General features: G+C 41.8%; 1 protein-coding gene and 1 pseudogene across 3 annotated transcripts in view; one reads left to right on the top strand and one right to left on the bottom strand.

Moving 5' to 3' along the window:
* Nucleotides 1-17,400, bottom strand: part of UBE2E1 (ubiquitin conjugating enzyme E2 E1) — an 83,180-nt gene that overhangs the window by 3,145 nt on the left and 62,635 nt on the right. For all 3 annotated transcript variants that reach the window (XM_008009280.3, XM_073023642.1, XM_073023643.1), the window contains one exon: nt 492-624. In XM_008009280.3, the coding sequence (XP_008007471.1) occupies nt 492-624 (133 nt within the window). The remainder of the gene's footprint in view (nt 1-491; nt 625-17,400) is intronic.
* LOC103242032 (ADP-ribosylation factor-like protein 4A) lies at nt 7,142-8,176 on the top strand (annotated as a pseudogene).

The raw sequence follows: 17,400 nt of genomic DNA, 5'->3' as shown, positions 1-17,400 counted from the left end.
ACTTTGGTAAGAGATTCTGATTCTCTAGCTGTTTATGATTCTCTAGTAGTTTGACCCCCTGACCTGTCCTGCCTCCTTTTTTTGGGGTCTCGCTTTGTTGCCCAGACTGGACTCAAACTCTTGAGCTCAAACAGTCCTCCCAAGTAGCCGGACTACAGGTGCACACCACTGCACCTGGCTTGACACCATTTTTAACTGTTTAAAACCCTTCTCTATGGGCTGGAAAATGGGGGATTAATTCTAGGTTGATGACAATATATAAATAGCACAATTTTAGGCACCATCAAAACAAAGCACTTACTCCTAGAATGGTCTCTGCCAGATAAGGCAAAATCAACCTAAAGAAGTGTTTTGTATATGTTAAAATACTCCGCTCTATTAGGACATAAGATAAATCTAGGTTTTGTGATTAAAAATTAAATTTAGAAAAACCTCAACAGTTGCTCTCTTGTGGGAATTAGTAAATTTGAGCATACAGGGAGATTTCTTACCTTTGGAGGCTTGAAGGGATATTCTGGTGTAAAAGTGATATCGAGAAAGAATACACCACCCTCATACACGGATCCTGGAGGCCCTAGAATGGTTGATCTCCATTCATAGATGTTATCACCTTTGGGACCAGCACTGTGAATAACACATGAACACATAAGCAGATGGTGGCACTATCCCCGTTTTTACAGTGTACTAAAAAAGATGGAAAGATTACCTCTCTCCTCTCTTTTGTTTACTGTGTGGATTCTCTTTACAAAGCAAGTATAGAAATGGATGCAGAACTGCCACAAACCCATAGCCATTGGTCAAGTAAGTAAAGTGGATGATAAAAGAATGTTAAAACCATTCTAAGCCTACCTAGCTACGAAGAAGCAGGAAACTTGCCTCAATTCTCAAACCTCTCCTTGACACGCAGGAAAGTGTAAATAATACTTAAATGAGAAACACATCTCAGCACCTAGAAGCTAAATTAGTGACAAATGACAGCAGTTTCTGCTCAGAGCTACATCATTTATGACCATTTTAAGCACAGAACTTTCATTTTCTGACCCACTAACTGGTTCTTCCTTGCTCTTGTTTCTCCATAATCTCACCTTAAAAAGAATCTAATAGATGGCCATACTTTTTACATTATAAACCATGTTAGGTGGGAGAGGGAGAAGAATGGTAAGTATCCAGTTACAGGTTATTCAATTTTCATTTCAATATGTATTCTATAATTGGGTTCTCTAAATATTAATACTTAAAGACATTCCTCCAACCCTGTTAGCTGTTACTATAAATCACTGTTACATGGGTACACCATAATTTGGCCACCATTCTAAAGCATTGTGTTGGCTTCTGGAGTGCCACCGCGCCCAGCAAAACTACTCTTTTAACTAAATATACGATGTGAATTGGATTTATTCACTCATTTACTGAATGCCCATGTACTAGGCAGAGGGTTAAATGTCAGGAGTTTTGATACTGAACAAGACAAACTCCTTCAAGATGCCCTCTGCTAACTGGTTACGAAGTTTGATGCCTCCATTTAAGAGAAGAGATGAAGAGGGAGGGAATAAAAAGCCTACCCATGGGCCTGTACTTGCCCCAAACCCATCACGTTTTTCTCTTGGTCTGAAATTTGGTGTGAGAGATGCAACAGGTTAGGGGAATGAGCTATTACAAAGGAAAAGCAGAGGAGAATACAAGCTGAGGAAGAAAACATGACATGGCAAAAAAGGTGGGAGAAAGTATGGGCAACCGAATAGCAGGTAATGGGAAGAACAGGGCCCAGACTGGCCAAGAGGCAGAAAGAGCTCGGACACTGTCTACCTCACAGGAATGTTTTCAGAATTAAGTGAGAGAAAGAAGGAAACTATAGAGCAACACACACCCACGGGTATTCTCTCATTAAACAGCAGTGAGATCACCATTATTAATCCTTTAATATCTCTTTGTGATGGGTATTACCAAAAACTATTAAAAACTTGCTTTACTTTTTATTTTTGAAACAGTCTTGATCCACTACCCAGGCTGGAATGCAGTGAGTGGCATGATCTCGGGTCACTGTAGCCTTGACTTCTAGGCTCCAGTGATCCTCCCACCTGAGCCACCTGAGTAGCTGGGACTACAGGCATACAGCACCACACCCGGCTAATGTTTTCTGTTTCATTTGTATAGACTGAGGTCTCACTATGTTGCCCAGGCTGGTCTTGAACTCCTAGGCTCAAGCAATCCTCCTACCTCAGCCTCCCAGAGTGCTGGGATTATAAGTGTAAGCCACCAAAAAATTTGTTTTAGATTAGATACAGAGAGAGATTTTCTTTTTTTTTTTTTTAAAAGGCGGAGTTTTGCTCTTGTTGCCCAGGCTAGAGTGCAATGGCACGATCTCGGCTCACTGCAACCTCCGCCTCCTGGGTTCAAGCGATTCTCCTGCCTCAGCCTCCTGAGTAACTGGGATTACAGGCATGCGCCATTATGCCTGGCTAATTTTGTGTTTTGGTAGACACAGGGTTTCACCATGTTTGTCAGGCTGGTCTTGAACTCCCTATCTCAGGTGATCCATCGGCGTCAGCCTCCCAAAGTGCTGGGATTACAGGCATGAGCCACCGCGCCTGGCCAGAGGTTTTTTAACATTGTCTACATCATGAAGTCATACTTTGTGTTTAAAAAAGATGACTTCATACTTCTACATGATATCTGATGGCAATTTTCCCAAGGTGGAATGTAGGGAGAGCTCTTAATCAGCCCTCTCCCTCTAGAAACAGGCAGTAACTTCTCCAGTGAAATGATATTACCGTTACTGCTTCATTTCCTGAGGTTAGAACCGGTTCTTGGTCATCATAAGTTTGCCTACCTGCCTACATGTTTGCATCCCCTCAAAACTTTTATGTTGAAATCCTAACCCTCAGTGTGATGGTATTAGGAGGTGGAGTCTTTGAAGGTATTGGGTTAGGGGGTAGAAATCCTCAGGAAAAGGATTAGTGTCCTTAAAGAGAACCTCAAAAGCTCTCTTCTCTACCATGTGAGGATACAGCAAGAAGACAGTTGTCTGGAAGCCAAGAAATGCATCCTCACCAGACGTGAAGCTGCCAGTACCTTGATCTCATATTTCTAGCCTCCAGAACTGTGAGACATAAACTTCTGTTGTTTATAAGCCATCCAATTTATGGTACTTTGTTATAGCAAACTGAAGGAAGAAAGTCTAGAGACGCTGGCTGATACAGCTATGACACCTGGAGTGCAGTTAATGAAAAGTGGACTATGTATGGAAATAACACTAATACAGGGGTTGCAAATAAAGAGGAATGCTCTTTTATTTAGTTTATGGTAAACACTTACAGGCAAAAGGCTACTCTAAAATCTTTTTACAGATGAGGAACCAAGACCAAGAGTTCATTCAGAGGAGCCAGGCTCTCTAAAATCCAGTACTGATAATATTCCAAGCTGCCTCCTAAAAAGACACTAGAGCTCAGGAGTCACACCATTCATGTTCAACTTGGTAGTGCTAAGAAACCAACCTAGAAAAAAACGAACATGAGGGCAGTCTAACCCTAGAGGTGACATGCTGGCATGGGCCCAATGCTGCTGGTCCTTTAGTGTACAAAAAAGATAAAGGTTTATCAATATGTAACTACATGCGGACATACGGGTTGTACAGAAAGTTGGTGGTTCCCAAATTTCACTGTGCATCAAAATAACCGATGGAACTTTCAAGGTTTCTAGACCCCACCCCAGGCCCAGTGAGTCTAGAATATCTAGAGGGGACCGAAGAATCTATATATTTCAGTGCCCCACCCACAAGCACGGCCTCGAAGCAAGGAGTCTGCATTTGGGAGCTGCTGCTACAGGTTACAAGTGGACAACCAGTCAGGAGCATAAGCTGTAACATTTCACAGTCTGTCACCTGTGCCGGCTTATCACCTGTGATATGACCAGAAATCCAATTAATATTGTTATCTCTCTCTCATCTGCTTGCAGTTTAGGTGTTAATTTTTTTTTGAAAGTTCAGAAAAAAGTAGAGAAAACAGAGAAAAGTTAAGGAATCAACTACACAACAATTACATAACGACAAAAATCGTATTACACTTGTGTTAAACTTCAAAACTGGAGAATAAAGGTGCAATATGAAAAGTAATTAAATGCTAAGTGAAATAATATCAAATGTAGTTGACCCTGAAGAAAACTCAATAGTGAGGGATCCCTAACCTGTGGGCCCTCAGGAATTACTGTGAATGGTCTGAGAATCCACTGGAAAAGACCAAGCATTGTTACTGAATATCAAACTTTTTTTTTTTTGAGATGGAGTCTTGCTGTGTCACCCAGGTTGGAGTACAGTGGTGTGATCTTGGCTCACTGCAACCTCCGCCTCGCGGGTTCAAGCGATTCTCCTGCCTCAGGCTCCCAAGCAGCTGGGACTACAGGCGTGTGCCACCGTGCCCAGTTAATTTCTGTAATTTCAGTAGAGCTGGAGTTTCACCATATTGGCTAGACTGGTCTCAAACTCCTGACCTTGTGATCCCACCCGCCTCAGCCTCCCACAAGTGCTGGGATTACAGGTGTGAGCCACCATGCTCGGCCCTGAATATCAAGCTTTAGATAGTCACTTAAAGCTGCTATTGGATGAATTCAGGTAGCTTTTTGTCATGTGTACTTTCTTTATCAGAGAATAAAACAGAAAAATTCTGATATGAGGGCCTACAATTTTATTTTTTTACTAAGTTCTCATTGGGAAAGTCAGGATCTGCTGGCCTACAAAGTGGGCAGGCAGTCCCATCCCCAGGGGTGGAGGACAATGTTAACAACTCTCAGAAGGCCAGTGTCAGGAGAACAGGGAATAAGAGAAGCTTTACTTGAGGCTGTTCAAGCATCTCACCTATTTCTCAATAAAATGACTGAGCAGGTTTGCCCTCAGGTCACCTAAGTATGCCCTTTACTAATCTCCTGTCTCCTCCAGAAGATACTTTTGGTTCCACAACAAGAAATACAAGTTTCATTTTAAACACTGGTTCAAGTGTACCTTAGAATGGTATATAATTTAAATTATTAATCCAAATGATTAGAGAGTAGGGAAAATCCTGAATTGGGAAAAGAGGGGTTGAAAAGATATTAAAGATAGGAGCAGAAAAGCACATTTTGTAATTTTGCATGAAGTCTACCCGTCTGTCTTCACCTGGGCACTTATTTTAATTGAGATTCTCGAAACTGGGTCATCTCAGTTTTGTGTAATAAGATTTTTTAAAACCAGCCAACCAAACTATCACTGGGGTTATAGAAATAACTATAAGACTTTGCCTCCTTTAAAAAACCCGCTTATCCCTGTTTGAAGACATTGAAATTTAACTGTGATCAGAACCTTTGCATGAGAGGATGTAACTGAGAAAGTGAAGAGACTATGCCTATACTTTTCACATGTTCCTACACAGAGGTTTAAGGTTTATTTGTAACTAAAAACACTTTTCAAAATGTAAGTAGAATACATACAAGGCAAAAAGAAAAAATATAGTTTTTTCTTCTAATCAAAATAAATATTACTCTGATACAGATTTTAAGAAAAATGAGTCATTTCTACTTTAACACCATATTTTCTTCTTTCTATAAAGGCCTCTGACTTCATACAGGTATGCAAACATTAGGAGCAGGGATGGCCATGAGCCACAACGCTTCTGTCATACAGGAAGCTGTGTCTGTTAACTGATAGGAAACTCTCCATTGAATAAACACAATTAACAAGGACTCACTTCTGACAGCTTTTCCTACAATCCTGGAGACATTTTCTAATGACCACTGGACAGCGTGGCTACACAGCTTATGCCTCAATATTATATTGATAAGTATACAAAGTAAAAAACTATCAACTGCTAGTAACTTTTGCTTTACACATATACAGTCTTAAACAGTATTTGCACAGTATAAAATATACTACAAATCATTGGAGGTATTAAACCAACTGTCAAAGCCTGTCATTAGCACAGTCTTACTAGAATCTGTTGTGTTCCCTGGATTGACTTAAAATCTTCCAGGATAACTCCACGAAGTAACATTTATGTTTCCTTTTTGTTTTAAAATCATGTTTTTGTGAGTCTTTCCCCATTCCCATTCTCAGCACAGACTTACTACAGACTACTCTGCTGCTCTTCCATTTCAATGGTCAGAAACCAAATCTGCGTTTCAATTGTCAAATGACATTACTGATTTCTTTTAAAGAACATCCTGAAGCAAAGTGAAATTTAGAATATTTTTTGAGTCACAGTCTCACTGTGTCACCCAGGCTGGAGCACTGTGTGTGATCTCGGCTCACAGTAGCCTTGACTTCCTGGGCTCAAGTGATCCTCCCACCTCAGCCTCCCTGGTAGCTGGGACTAAAGGCACATGCCACCATGCCCAGCTAATTTTTAAAAAATTTTATTTATTATTATTATTTTTAAGATAATAATAATTTTAAGATAATAATAATAGGGCGCCCACCTGGTGCCCTGTCCTCCGCCGCTGCCCAGGCCTCCCTGGTGCCCACAGACAGGTATCAGCGCACCTCCCCAGATGCTAGGAGAGACGCTGAGTTTCACTCGTGTCACTCAGGCTGGAGTGCAGTGGTGCCATCTTGGCTCACTGCAACCTCTGCCTCCCAGGTTCAAGCAATTCTCCTGCCTCAGCCTCCTGAGTAGCTGGGATTACAAGCATCCGCCACCACACCCGGCTAATTTTTGTATTTTTAGTAGAGATGGGGTTTCACCATGTTGGCCAGGCTGGTCTCGAAATCCTGACCTCAGGTGATCTGCCCGCCTCAGTGTCCCAAAGTGCTGGGATTACAGGTGTGAGCCACCGCACCCAGCCTAATTTGTAAATTTTTTGTAGAGACAGGCTCTCACCAGGTTGCACAGGCTGTTCTCAAATTCTTGGGCTCAAGTGATCCTCCCACCTGGGCCTCCCAAAGTGCTGAGATTCACAGGCGTGAGCCACTGTGCCTGGCCAGAATCAATTTTTTAAAGGTATCTTTCTATCAAATGAATTTTTACATTTCTTATTGGGAGAGAGGACCCTTGCCTACAAACACATAAACCATAATTCGGATATTATTCTAGGCATAATTTCAGAAGACTTAGTTATCTGCAGTCATACCCTAGAAAGAAGTGAGAGGATGAGAAGCTGGGAAGATAGGAAGATAAGCATGCTAGAAACAGAATTGTGGGCTGCTGGGCGAGCACTGTTAGAGCAGCCAGGCACACAGTGCCCACCTGGTGCCCTGTCCTCTGCTGCTGCCCAGGCCTCCCTGGTGCCCACAGACAGGTATCAGCGCACCTCCCCAGATGCTAGGAGAGACGCTGAGTAAAGAGAACGGAAGGATGATTAGTCTTATAGCTGGATTACCTATGAAGAGAAGTTCTAAAGCAAGAAGAAAGCATTTCAATTTGGGACACTTATTTGCAGTGGGAAATTGGGAAAAGGACTATCAGACCAGACTTCTATCCTGTCCAGTCGGCCTTCATTTCAGTCCTTCCACACTGTTATTCTGGGTTTGGACTGTGCTAGAAAGACAACTGTCTTATACAGGCGGCAGTTGATGAATTTGTAAATACTGTACCTACCAAACGATTTAGCACTGAGAAAATTAAGGTAACCTTGGGAAATTCTAAAACAGTCCCTTTTCACTTCTGGGATGTAGGTGTTCAGGAGAAACGAAGGCCACTGTGGGAGTTCTATGCCAGATGCACAGATGGCATCGTATTTGTTGTGGACTCTGCAGATGTGGAAGGATGGAAGAAACTAAAACTTCATAAAATAACGAAGATGTAGAAAATCAAGCAGTCCCTGTCCTTACAGTTGCTAACACCAAGACTTCAGGAACTCATTCTCTCAGGAATTGATTCATTGTTGGCAAGGAGTGAACTGAGCTCATCAAGGCCTTGGCATCTGCAGCCGACCTGTGCAATCACAGGAGACGGACGAAAGCAGCAGTCCACAACTTTTTTTGGCACCAGGGGCTGCTTTTGTGGAAGACAATTTTTCCACAGATGGGGGATGGGGGCTGGGACGGTTTGGGATGATTCAAGTGCATTGCATTTATTGTGCACTCTATTTCTGTTGCTATTACATTGTGATATAGAATGAAATAATTATACAACTCACCACATAATGTAGAATCAGTGGAGAGCCCCTGAGCTTGTTTTCCTGCAACTAGACAGTCCCATGTGGGGGTGATGGGAGACAGTGACAGATCATCAGGCATTAGATTCTCATAAGGAGCACGCAGCCTAGATCCCTCACATGAGCAGTTCACAATAGGGTTTGCGCTCCTATGAGAATCTAATGCCGCTGCTGATCCGATCTGACAGGAGGCGGAGCTCAGGCTGTAATGTAAGCAATGGGCAGTGGCTGTAAATACAGATGGAGCTTTGATCAGCTGGCTGGCCTGCCCACCCACTGCTCATCTGTTATGCGCATGGTTCCTAATGGGCCAGGGACCAGTACGGTGTCTGTGGCCCAGGCGCTGGGGAACCCTGGACTAAAGGAAGGACTTGAGACAACTACATGGTAATAATTAAAAGAAGAAAAATGTTGTGGCAACAGTAAAGAAATGGTGACTATCGCTACCTCTTAATCTGTGGGGGGTAGGTTTTCTCTGGTCTGATTTTGACAAATGCAGAGTGTCTACAGCCTGCTTTGCCTGTCTGCCCTCCTGCGTGCTACTGAAGCCTTGCTTTGTTGAATAATCAGATGCCCAACTCTGTTGCCTTGTGGAAGATGAGTAAATGCAGTGCTTCTTAAAGTGGTCTCTTCTCCCTATCCCACAAATCTTTTGGTACTAGCATTTGGGGAAGCCAAGCAAGGATAGGAAATTGACCAGAACACAGTTGTGACATTTGACCTGAAGTCAGTGAGATAAAACTTTAAAGAGTAGGGGGGAAAAAAGAGACATGCGGACAGCAGCAGGAAGTAAGAATGAAGAAAGGGGCAGGCGCAGGGTAGCAACAGTGCCAGCATATTTCAAAAAAGGGCAGAGGCTTCGGATCAACTGAATTAGAAACTCAGTTCTACCTATTTAAAAATCTCAAGTAACTCCTGATATTATCTCATAGTACAATGACTAATGTTTCGTAAAAATAAAGAACTGGCACTTGGAGTAAGCTTTATCATCCTCCTCAGAAAACCAGATGTGGCACAGACTGCTTATTAGCTACTGCACGCCTATTCTCCTTTTGTCTGTGGAAGCTTCATGATAAGCTTCTATGTCACTTATATAAAGTACATCATTCATATCACAAACCCCTCCAAACACCCATATTTCAACAGCAGCCTTAGAGCAGTGGTTCTCGACTGGAAGTAATTTTGCCTCCTACCCTACCCCCTGACATTTGGCAATGCCTGCAGTCATTCTGAATGTCACAAATGGGAGGGAGGGTGCTAATGGCATCTGGTGGGTAGAGACTAGGGATGCTGCTAAACATCCTACAATGCACCAGACAGCCCCCACAAAGAATGATCTCAGCCTAAAATGTCAATAGTGCCAAGGTTGAGCAACCCTGCCTTAGAGAAAATTTGCTCAAGGTTAAGCTGGTAAAGGGAAGAGATCAATCTGAATCCCAGTTGTTAGACTCCAATGCCCAGACTTATTTTATTTTTCTTGTGCCTGGTACGCCAAAAAAAAGATCAATATACATGGTTGTTATTATTACTAAAAGTTAGATTTGCATATACCCTGAATGTTCTATAGACTGATACTCAGAGTGCTGCCTCTGGACAAGCAACATCGGCATCCATGCCCGGGGAGTTTGTTAGAAATGCAGACATCAGACTCTACCTCAGACCCAATCGATGTGCATGTTAACACATGATTCTTATGCACATTAAAGTTTGAGAAGCCAGATATAGAGGATTATTAAGAGCAACGAATACCAACTGTTTCCTTTTTTTTTTTTTCAGCTGTTGCCCAAGCTGGAGTGCAGTGGCTCAATCACAGCTGGCTCAAGTGATCCTTCCATCTCAGCCTCCTGAGTTGCTGGGACTACAGGCGTGCATCACCAAACCTGGCTAATTTTTAAATTTTTTGTAGAGACAGGGTCTTGCTAGGTTACCCAGACTGGTCTTGCACTCCTGGGCTCAAGCAATGCTTCTGCTTGGCCTCTGAAAGCACTGACATTACAGTAGTGAGCCACAGTTCTGATTTTCTAGATGTAAATGACCATTGATATTATTTCTTGTCTACAACTCTTTGCAGTAACAAATATGCATCAACCCTGGTAATGCCTAGCTCTATTAAGACAAAAAACAAAAACCAAAAACCCAAAACTGAATTTACAAAATGCTTATATGAAAAAACATCCAATTACGTCTATATTCCCTATGACAAACACACTACTAAAAATCCATTCCCGATTTAATCTTCTATTGCTAAGAAATTCATACAGAAGAAGATACGCTATGAAGGTAGGATTCTACCAGAGATACTGGGTGAAAGCTGCCTTCTCCATGAGATCTACCTGGTACAAGCTTACCCTCAGCATCCCTTCATAAAACTAACCATTTGTAACCCAGAAGTGAGTGGCAGAAGGAACTTGAAAAATGAGAAAACCTTACTAAGGGTAACAGAGTAGTGACACGATTTTGTAAGTGCTATTAAAAAGCAGGACAACCACTGCCATAGTCCCAACAATGAAGTTAGAAGGCCTCCTCACATAAGGTGAGGGGAAGAGGAAAGGAAGAGGCTCTGGTACTATGAGGAGTGTACCATTCAGGTAACTAGCCCTTGGAAAGAACTTGCAGACCTAGAGCCAACCTAAAGGGCTCCCCAGAAAAAAACTAGTACCCACACACAAGAATACACAAATTTGGCTGGGCACAGTGGCTCACGCCTGTAATCCCAGCACTTTGGGAGGCCAAGGCGGGCAGATCACGAGGTCAAGAGGTCGAGACCATCCTGGCCAACATAGTGAAACCCCATCTCTACTAAAAATACAAAAATTAGCCGGGCGTGGTGGCGGGCGCCTGTAATCCCAGCTACTCGGAAGGCTGAGGCAGGAGAATCGCTTGAACCCAGGAGGCGGAGGTTGCAGTGAGATGAGATCATACCACTGCACTCCGGCCTGGGCGACAGAGTGAGACTCCATCTCAAAAAAAAAAAAAAAAAAAAAAAAAAGAATTCACATTAGTGGTATCCACTATATCTAGGAAGTTATACTGGGGCACGGTGGGGCTAAATAGGGGGTGTATCTTCCTAACTATGAGAAGGAGACTATCCCAGACACTTAAGATCTGAAACAGTGTGGCCATTTAATGGCCTAGTTCTAACAAAGCCCTCCAAAAATCTTATCACACCAACACTGAGGAAATGGTGCCTACTGTCTTCCTCCAGCATAAAGTAGGTAAACTTTCAAAGGAAGTTTTGACGTAACTTTTTGTGGCGCACAAGGATGATTTGTGGCCTATGGAAGCTATAGAGTTCATTTTTAAAATCTGTTCCAAACCAGGAACAGAACAGATTTGTCTGGTTATTTACACAGAATGCTACAGTCATTTGGATACAATCTTTTGTACATCAGAATTTAAGTCTCTAGAGAGTAGTAATTTCCCACACACTACAGGGCTTGGCACACTGACAGTCACCAATATTTAATTAGATGATCAAATATGTACTACTGTTTGGGATTACACAACAGTGTTTCCAAATGAGGTAAAATAAGTAAAACATCACAAAAGCTCAATCTCGCCCAGTCAGGTATTCAGTCATAGGTTTTACTGTACATGTTGCTGCTCTAGTGACAGTCTAGCACATCTGGAAATTTACATTCCAATATTGAAAAAAAATTAGATGCACATAGAGTAAGGACACTAGTTTTAAAAGAAAACTACTTCCAAGTAACCTGTAAGTAAAGGGTTAAGATACTCCGGTAGGGATGACAAAAGAAGAGCAGACCTAAAACAATGTGGACATTAGGGGGTCAGTCTTAACTAGGGATGGCTGGATGAGGAGTTATTAGTACAGTGAGCTAAGGAACTGCACTTTCCCTTCTGGCCTGTCAGGATAAGTCTTTATCTGGTAATAATCATTTTCAGTTTTTTATTGCCCACTTTTGCTTTCAAAAGTGTTCTAACTTGCATATTATATGGTTACCCTATTTAGGAAGGAATCAGAACACCTCCCTGCACTGGTCAATCAGCCTGAAACTCTCCTGCCTCTTTTTTTTTTGAGACAGAGTCTCGCTCTGTTGCCCAGGCTGGAGTGCAGTGGCGCCATGTCAGCTCACTGCAACCTCCGCCTCCCAGGTTCAAACGATTCTCCTGCCTCAGCTTCCCGAGAAGCTGGGATTACAGGCGCACGCCACCATGCTTGGCTAATTTTTGTATTTTTAGTAGAGATGGGGTGTCACCATGTTGGTCAGGCGGGTCTCGAACTCCTGACCTCATGATCTGCCCACCTCAGCCCTCCCCAAAGTGCTGGGATTACAGGCGTGAGCCACCGCACGACTGCCTAATTCTGACAATTTTGCTGCTGCTTCAGCCTCCACCTGCACCCTCCCAGGACTATGGGTTTCTCATCCTAGGTCCAGCTCCCTGTACCTTCCCTCAGTACAGAGCTCATGTGACTTTGGAGGATAAAAATGCCTTCAGCTGAAGGTAGCATTTACACCATCAGGGAAAAATTAGGCAGTTCTCCCAAGACCCTTTCAAGGAAGCCCCATGAAGTCAAAACTATTTTCATAAATCTAAAACATGACTTACCATTTGTACTCCCATTTTCTCACATTTGTACTGTGAGATTTTCCTGAATCTACACCAGGTGTGAGAGGGCCACAGACTGAATGCAGAAGCAGATATGAAAATCTACCTGTCTGCTAATAAGTCACACATTAAAGTTATTTGCAAATACGTGAACTAGTACCACTCTTCTAGTTAATTTTTGTTTGTTTGTTTTTTGAGATAGAGTCTCACTCTGCCCAGGCTGGAGTGCAGTGGTGTGATCTCGGCTCACTGCAACCTCCGCCTCCCGGGTTCAAGCGATTCTCCTGCCTCAGCCTCCTGAGTAGCTGGGACTATAGGCATGCACCACCACACCCGGCTAATTTTTGCATTTTTAGTAGAGACAGGGTGTCACCGTGTTAGCCAGGATGGTCTCGATCTCCTGACCTCGTGATCGCCTGCCTTGGCCTCCCAAAGTGGTGGGATTACAGGCATGAGCCACTGCGCCCAGACTAGGCTGTTTAATTTTGAAAAACAGTTTTCATTTAAAATGTTATTTATATTAATATTTTTGTTATTTTAAAATCAATCATAGATGTTCTACATAATTCTGTTTTAATTTTGAATATGGTAAAAATCCTTAACTGTTAACCATATAATCAAAAGCTGCTGGGGTCTGAAATAAATTTTAAGAGTGTAATGGGGTCCTGAAACCAAAGAGTTTGAGAACCACTGGGCAGATTATTTTTAAATTATTTTGGTGCAACTGGCTAACCATAAAAATAAGTGCTTGATTCTTACTCCCAGACATTAAAAAACAAAATTTAAACTAATAATTTTAAATAGGAACTAAGAATTTTAAATAGTGAACAGTTTTATAGTTTTGGAAATGAGAGAAGCCACTTGAACTCCTGAGCTCACTGACAAAAACTACAGCAGAAGCTGTCAGTGCGTCACCAACACATCCCTTAGGATTCTGGTATGCTATGGTCAAGTTCTAGCTACCCCTATCTATCTGCACCTCTGTGCTTAAAGCTGCTCTGCCCGTAGCAATAGGCAGGAGGACAGGTAAATGAACTCCCTGTGGCAGTTTTACAACACTGTCCACAGATTGTTTGAAACTGCTCAAAGAGGTAGAGTCTAATTCCCCTCCCTCTGAATATGGGCTGGTGATATTTAGGTCTAAAGTGATATAAGTGTGACTTCACAACTGGCTCCTTTTTTTAAAAAAAAGAGCTATGGTCCCTTCTGCTCCCCAACTCATCCTGCAGCTGTCTGTCTCTCCCTTTCTATGTGCCTTGGAAACTCTAAACATCACATAAGCAGCCTAGTACTGCAGAGACCATGTGGAGAGACCACATCAAGAATGAGAATTAGCCAAGAAACCCGAGGTGTTCCAGCCCTCAGCTATGTGAGCCTTCCCAGCCCAGGTGGAAGACTAGACATGTGAGGGAGAAAGCCTTCAGATGACTCCAGTCCTAGCCCCTGTAACTGCATTAGAAAGCTTCAGTAGGAACCAGCCCCAAACTCTGTATCTATGAAAGATTATAATAATAATAAACGGTGGTTGTTGTTTAGATTATTTCGTTATGTAGCAATAAATAACTGGAACACTCCCCCCAAGAGCAGACTTCAACGAATAACTGATAATTTGGGTGGGATCATTCTCAGGCAAGTGTTCTGCCCAATTTCCCAGTTTCCACAGAGGCAATTTTCCCTGTGGGGGCTAGCTTAATAAGACATCTTTTGTTTTGTTTTGTTTTGTTTTGTTTTGAGACAGTCTCACTATATTGCCTGGGCAGGTCTCGAACTCCTGAGCTCAAGCGATCCCTGCCTGCCTCAGCCTCCCAAAGTACTGGGATTATAGGCATGAGCCACTGAGCCCAGATGAGACATCTTTTATTGACTATCTTTTCTTCCTTAGCTTCCCTTTGTTCTTTGTACCTGAAAATAAACTACTTGTATTTGAACTCTCATCTCAAGAGTCACACAAGGGTGAGGGGGCAGGCAGGAGTGTGGGAATGACCAAAACCGAGACATCATTGAAGTTAAAACACACACACACAAAGGAAAAGACCAACAGATCTGACTACATAAAAATTGAAAATCCTTTCAAAAAAAAAAAGATACCATAAAATTTATAAAAAGGTGGGGGGGCATTTTTAGTTCATGACTAAGGGTTAATATCTTGACTAATTTAAATAATAACAATGGATAAAGTACACAGGCAGTTCTCAAAAGTGGAAAATAAACATATGGCAAATAAACAGATTCACAATCTTACTTAGACTCAAAGAAATACAAGTTAAACACTCTGATACTTTTACCTATCAGAATGGCAAAAATTTCCAGTAAACACTTTGATATAGAAATTCTGCTTCTTGGAACTTACCCTAAGGAAATAACTGGACATGTGCATGTGACTATAGTATAAGAATATTTTGGAGACTCTTACTTACATATGATGAAAAAAATTTGGAATGAGCTAACTTACTGACAGGAGATAGGTTCACTGGAGTACAACCATACGATGGTATACTGTGCAGCTCTTAAATAAGATGAGGTATACATACTGAACAAGGAAAGAAATCCAGAAGGATTGAAAGAAACAAGTTCCACAACAGTATGCAAAACAAACATTTTTGTAAGATATAAATATACCCAAACTTAATAGTGGCTGTACCTGCAGGATGAGATGCAGGCGATTTTCTCCTTCAAACAGATTCCAATTATTGAGATAAAAAACAAAAAACAAAAAAAACCACTGTGTTTACTTCCCAATTTCTATTCTGAAGGACAAAATAAAGGCAGAAGAGATGGAATCTAATCTGCCTATTAATATAGAAAGTAGTAAGAGAAAGTAAAAGTGGCCGGGTGCGGTGACTCACAGCTGTAATCCCAGCACTTTGGTAGACTGAGGCAGGCGGATCACAAGGTCAGGAGATTGAGTCCGGCCTGGCCAATATGGTGAAACCCTGTCTCTAATAAAAATACAAAAATTAGCCGGGTGTGATAGCGGCCGCCTGTAGTTCCAGCTACTCAGGAGGCTGAGGCAGGAGAATAGCTTGAACCCGGGAGGCGGGGGTTGCAGTGAGCGAGATCGTGTCACTGCACTCCAGCCTGGGTGACAGAGGGAGACTCCATCTCAAAAAACTAAATAAATAAAAATAAAAAATAAAAGTAACTATGGGCACCCTAGGGTAAGTAGTGTTTCTGAGTAGAAGGCCAATGCTTTACGGACTTGGAGAGGTGGGGGGATACTGAGTCTGGGCTACCACTATTCTGACTCCAGCCATTGGAACCTGTGTTTCATTGAAGCCCGGTTTTCACAGTTATTTTTACAACAAAGTGGCTCAGGAACTGAGGGGAGATCTTTTGACTCATTCCTGCTTCATTCCAAACATGTTTTCAATAGTGACCCACTGATATGCCACATCTTTGGGTAAAAAATACCTAGAACACTCATTCATAGGGAATATTTATGACTGCTGCCATTCCCATCCATAGCCCAGTGAAAATCATCAGGGACTACAAGGGGTTCCGGTCTCCTGTGGCTCTGTGGTCACACTGAAGGACAGATTTTTGGCCCTATGATAAAAGCTTCCACTGACACTTTATTGGAAAATTTGGAAATACTCAGACTAACTGGACACTATCTCACTGTTGTGCCTTCTCTGCTCCCTCCTCTATTCAATTCAGGTGCTCTTTCCTACCCTCTTCCTTCTCCTATGCTCTCAGACATGGGACTGAGATACTGAGTCTCCAAGAGACTACAGTAAAACCTGCACCAGTATAAGTGAAAGGGCTCAAGTTTACTCCACCAGCAGGATGCAAATCGGCTTTCGAAATGAGACAGGGGGACCAGAGAGCCCACACAGGAGAAACTTCTACCAAAAGAGGGTGCTCTTTCTCCCTTCTTTAATGTAGAAATACCAACTGTTAGCTAAGATAACTGTTTGTCAATTTATCTGAACAGTCAAAACACATGGAAGACTTGAAATGGGTGAATTTAATTGTGTGTAAATTACATCTCAACAAAGTTGATAATTTATCCAAATATAAGCAAAATAAAGTTTGAACTCAATTCTCCACAATTTATTACATACAGGTTTGTTCTGACCTCCTATTTGTACATCTAAAATATCACTCCAAGAACCAACACAAATCAAAGACAGAAAAGTACCCTAACACTTGCAGAGGAATATATAATTTTCAAAGTTCCTTCGTAAACTTTGACTTCTTTTGATCTTTGCCCAGAATCTTTGAGCAGGAAAGGTAACATTTATCCATTTTAAAGATGAGGAAAATAAAGTAAATAAAATATTAAAAAGACAGTAAGAAAATAATACAAAATAAATATATTTAAAAAAAGAGGAAAAAAAAAAAAAAAGATGAGGAGAAGGATTCAGGATTAAGTGGTTTGTTTGTACAAAGTCAGTAAGCCTGGAAGTCAGTCCTGGCTAATGGCAATCCAGGTTTTCTGAAGGTGATATTTTTTTTACTACACCCATGAAGCTTAAAATAAAGTTACATGTCTTTGGACTCAACACAAAAGTTGTTTAATCACATTTACTGGTCTGCTTTTCCTACCTTATTATTTCATTTCTCTTTCACATTTGGATGGAAGCTGGGATTAAATAAGAACAAGAAAATCTCGTGATCTGCCAAAAGGTGTTATTAAAATTTCTTAATACCAAAAATTAAATCACTTTATTTGCAGAAATGAATTAGGTGAAAATAAACACATACCAC

Source organism: Chlorocebus sabaeus, chromosome 15 (assembly GCF_047675955.1).
Source record: "Chlorocebus sabaeus isolate Y175 chromosome 15, mChlSab1.0.hap1, whole genome shotgun sequence".
In the NCBI taxonomy this organism is placed as follows: Eukaryota; Metazoa; Chordata; class Mammalia; order Primates; family Cercopithecidae; genus Chlorocebus; species Chlorocebus sabaeus.
This window is presented reverse-complemented; position numbering and strand designations above follow the sequence as displayed.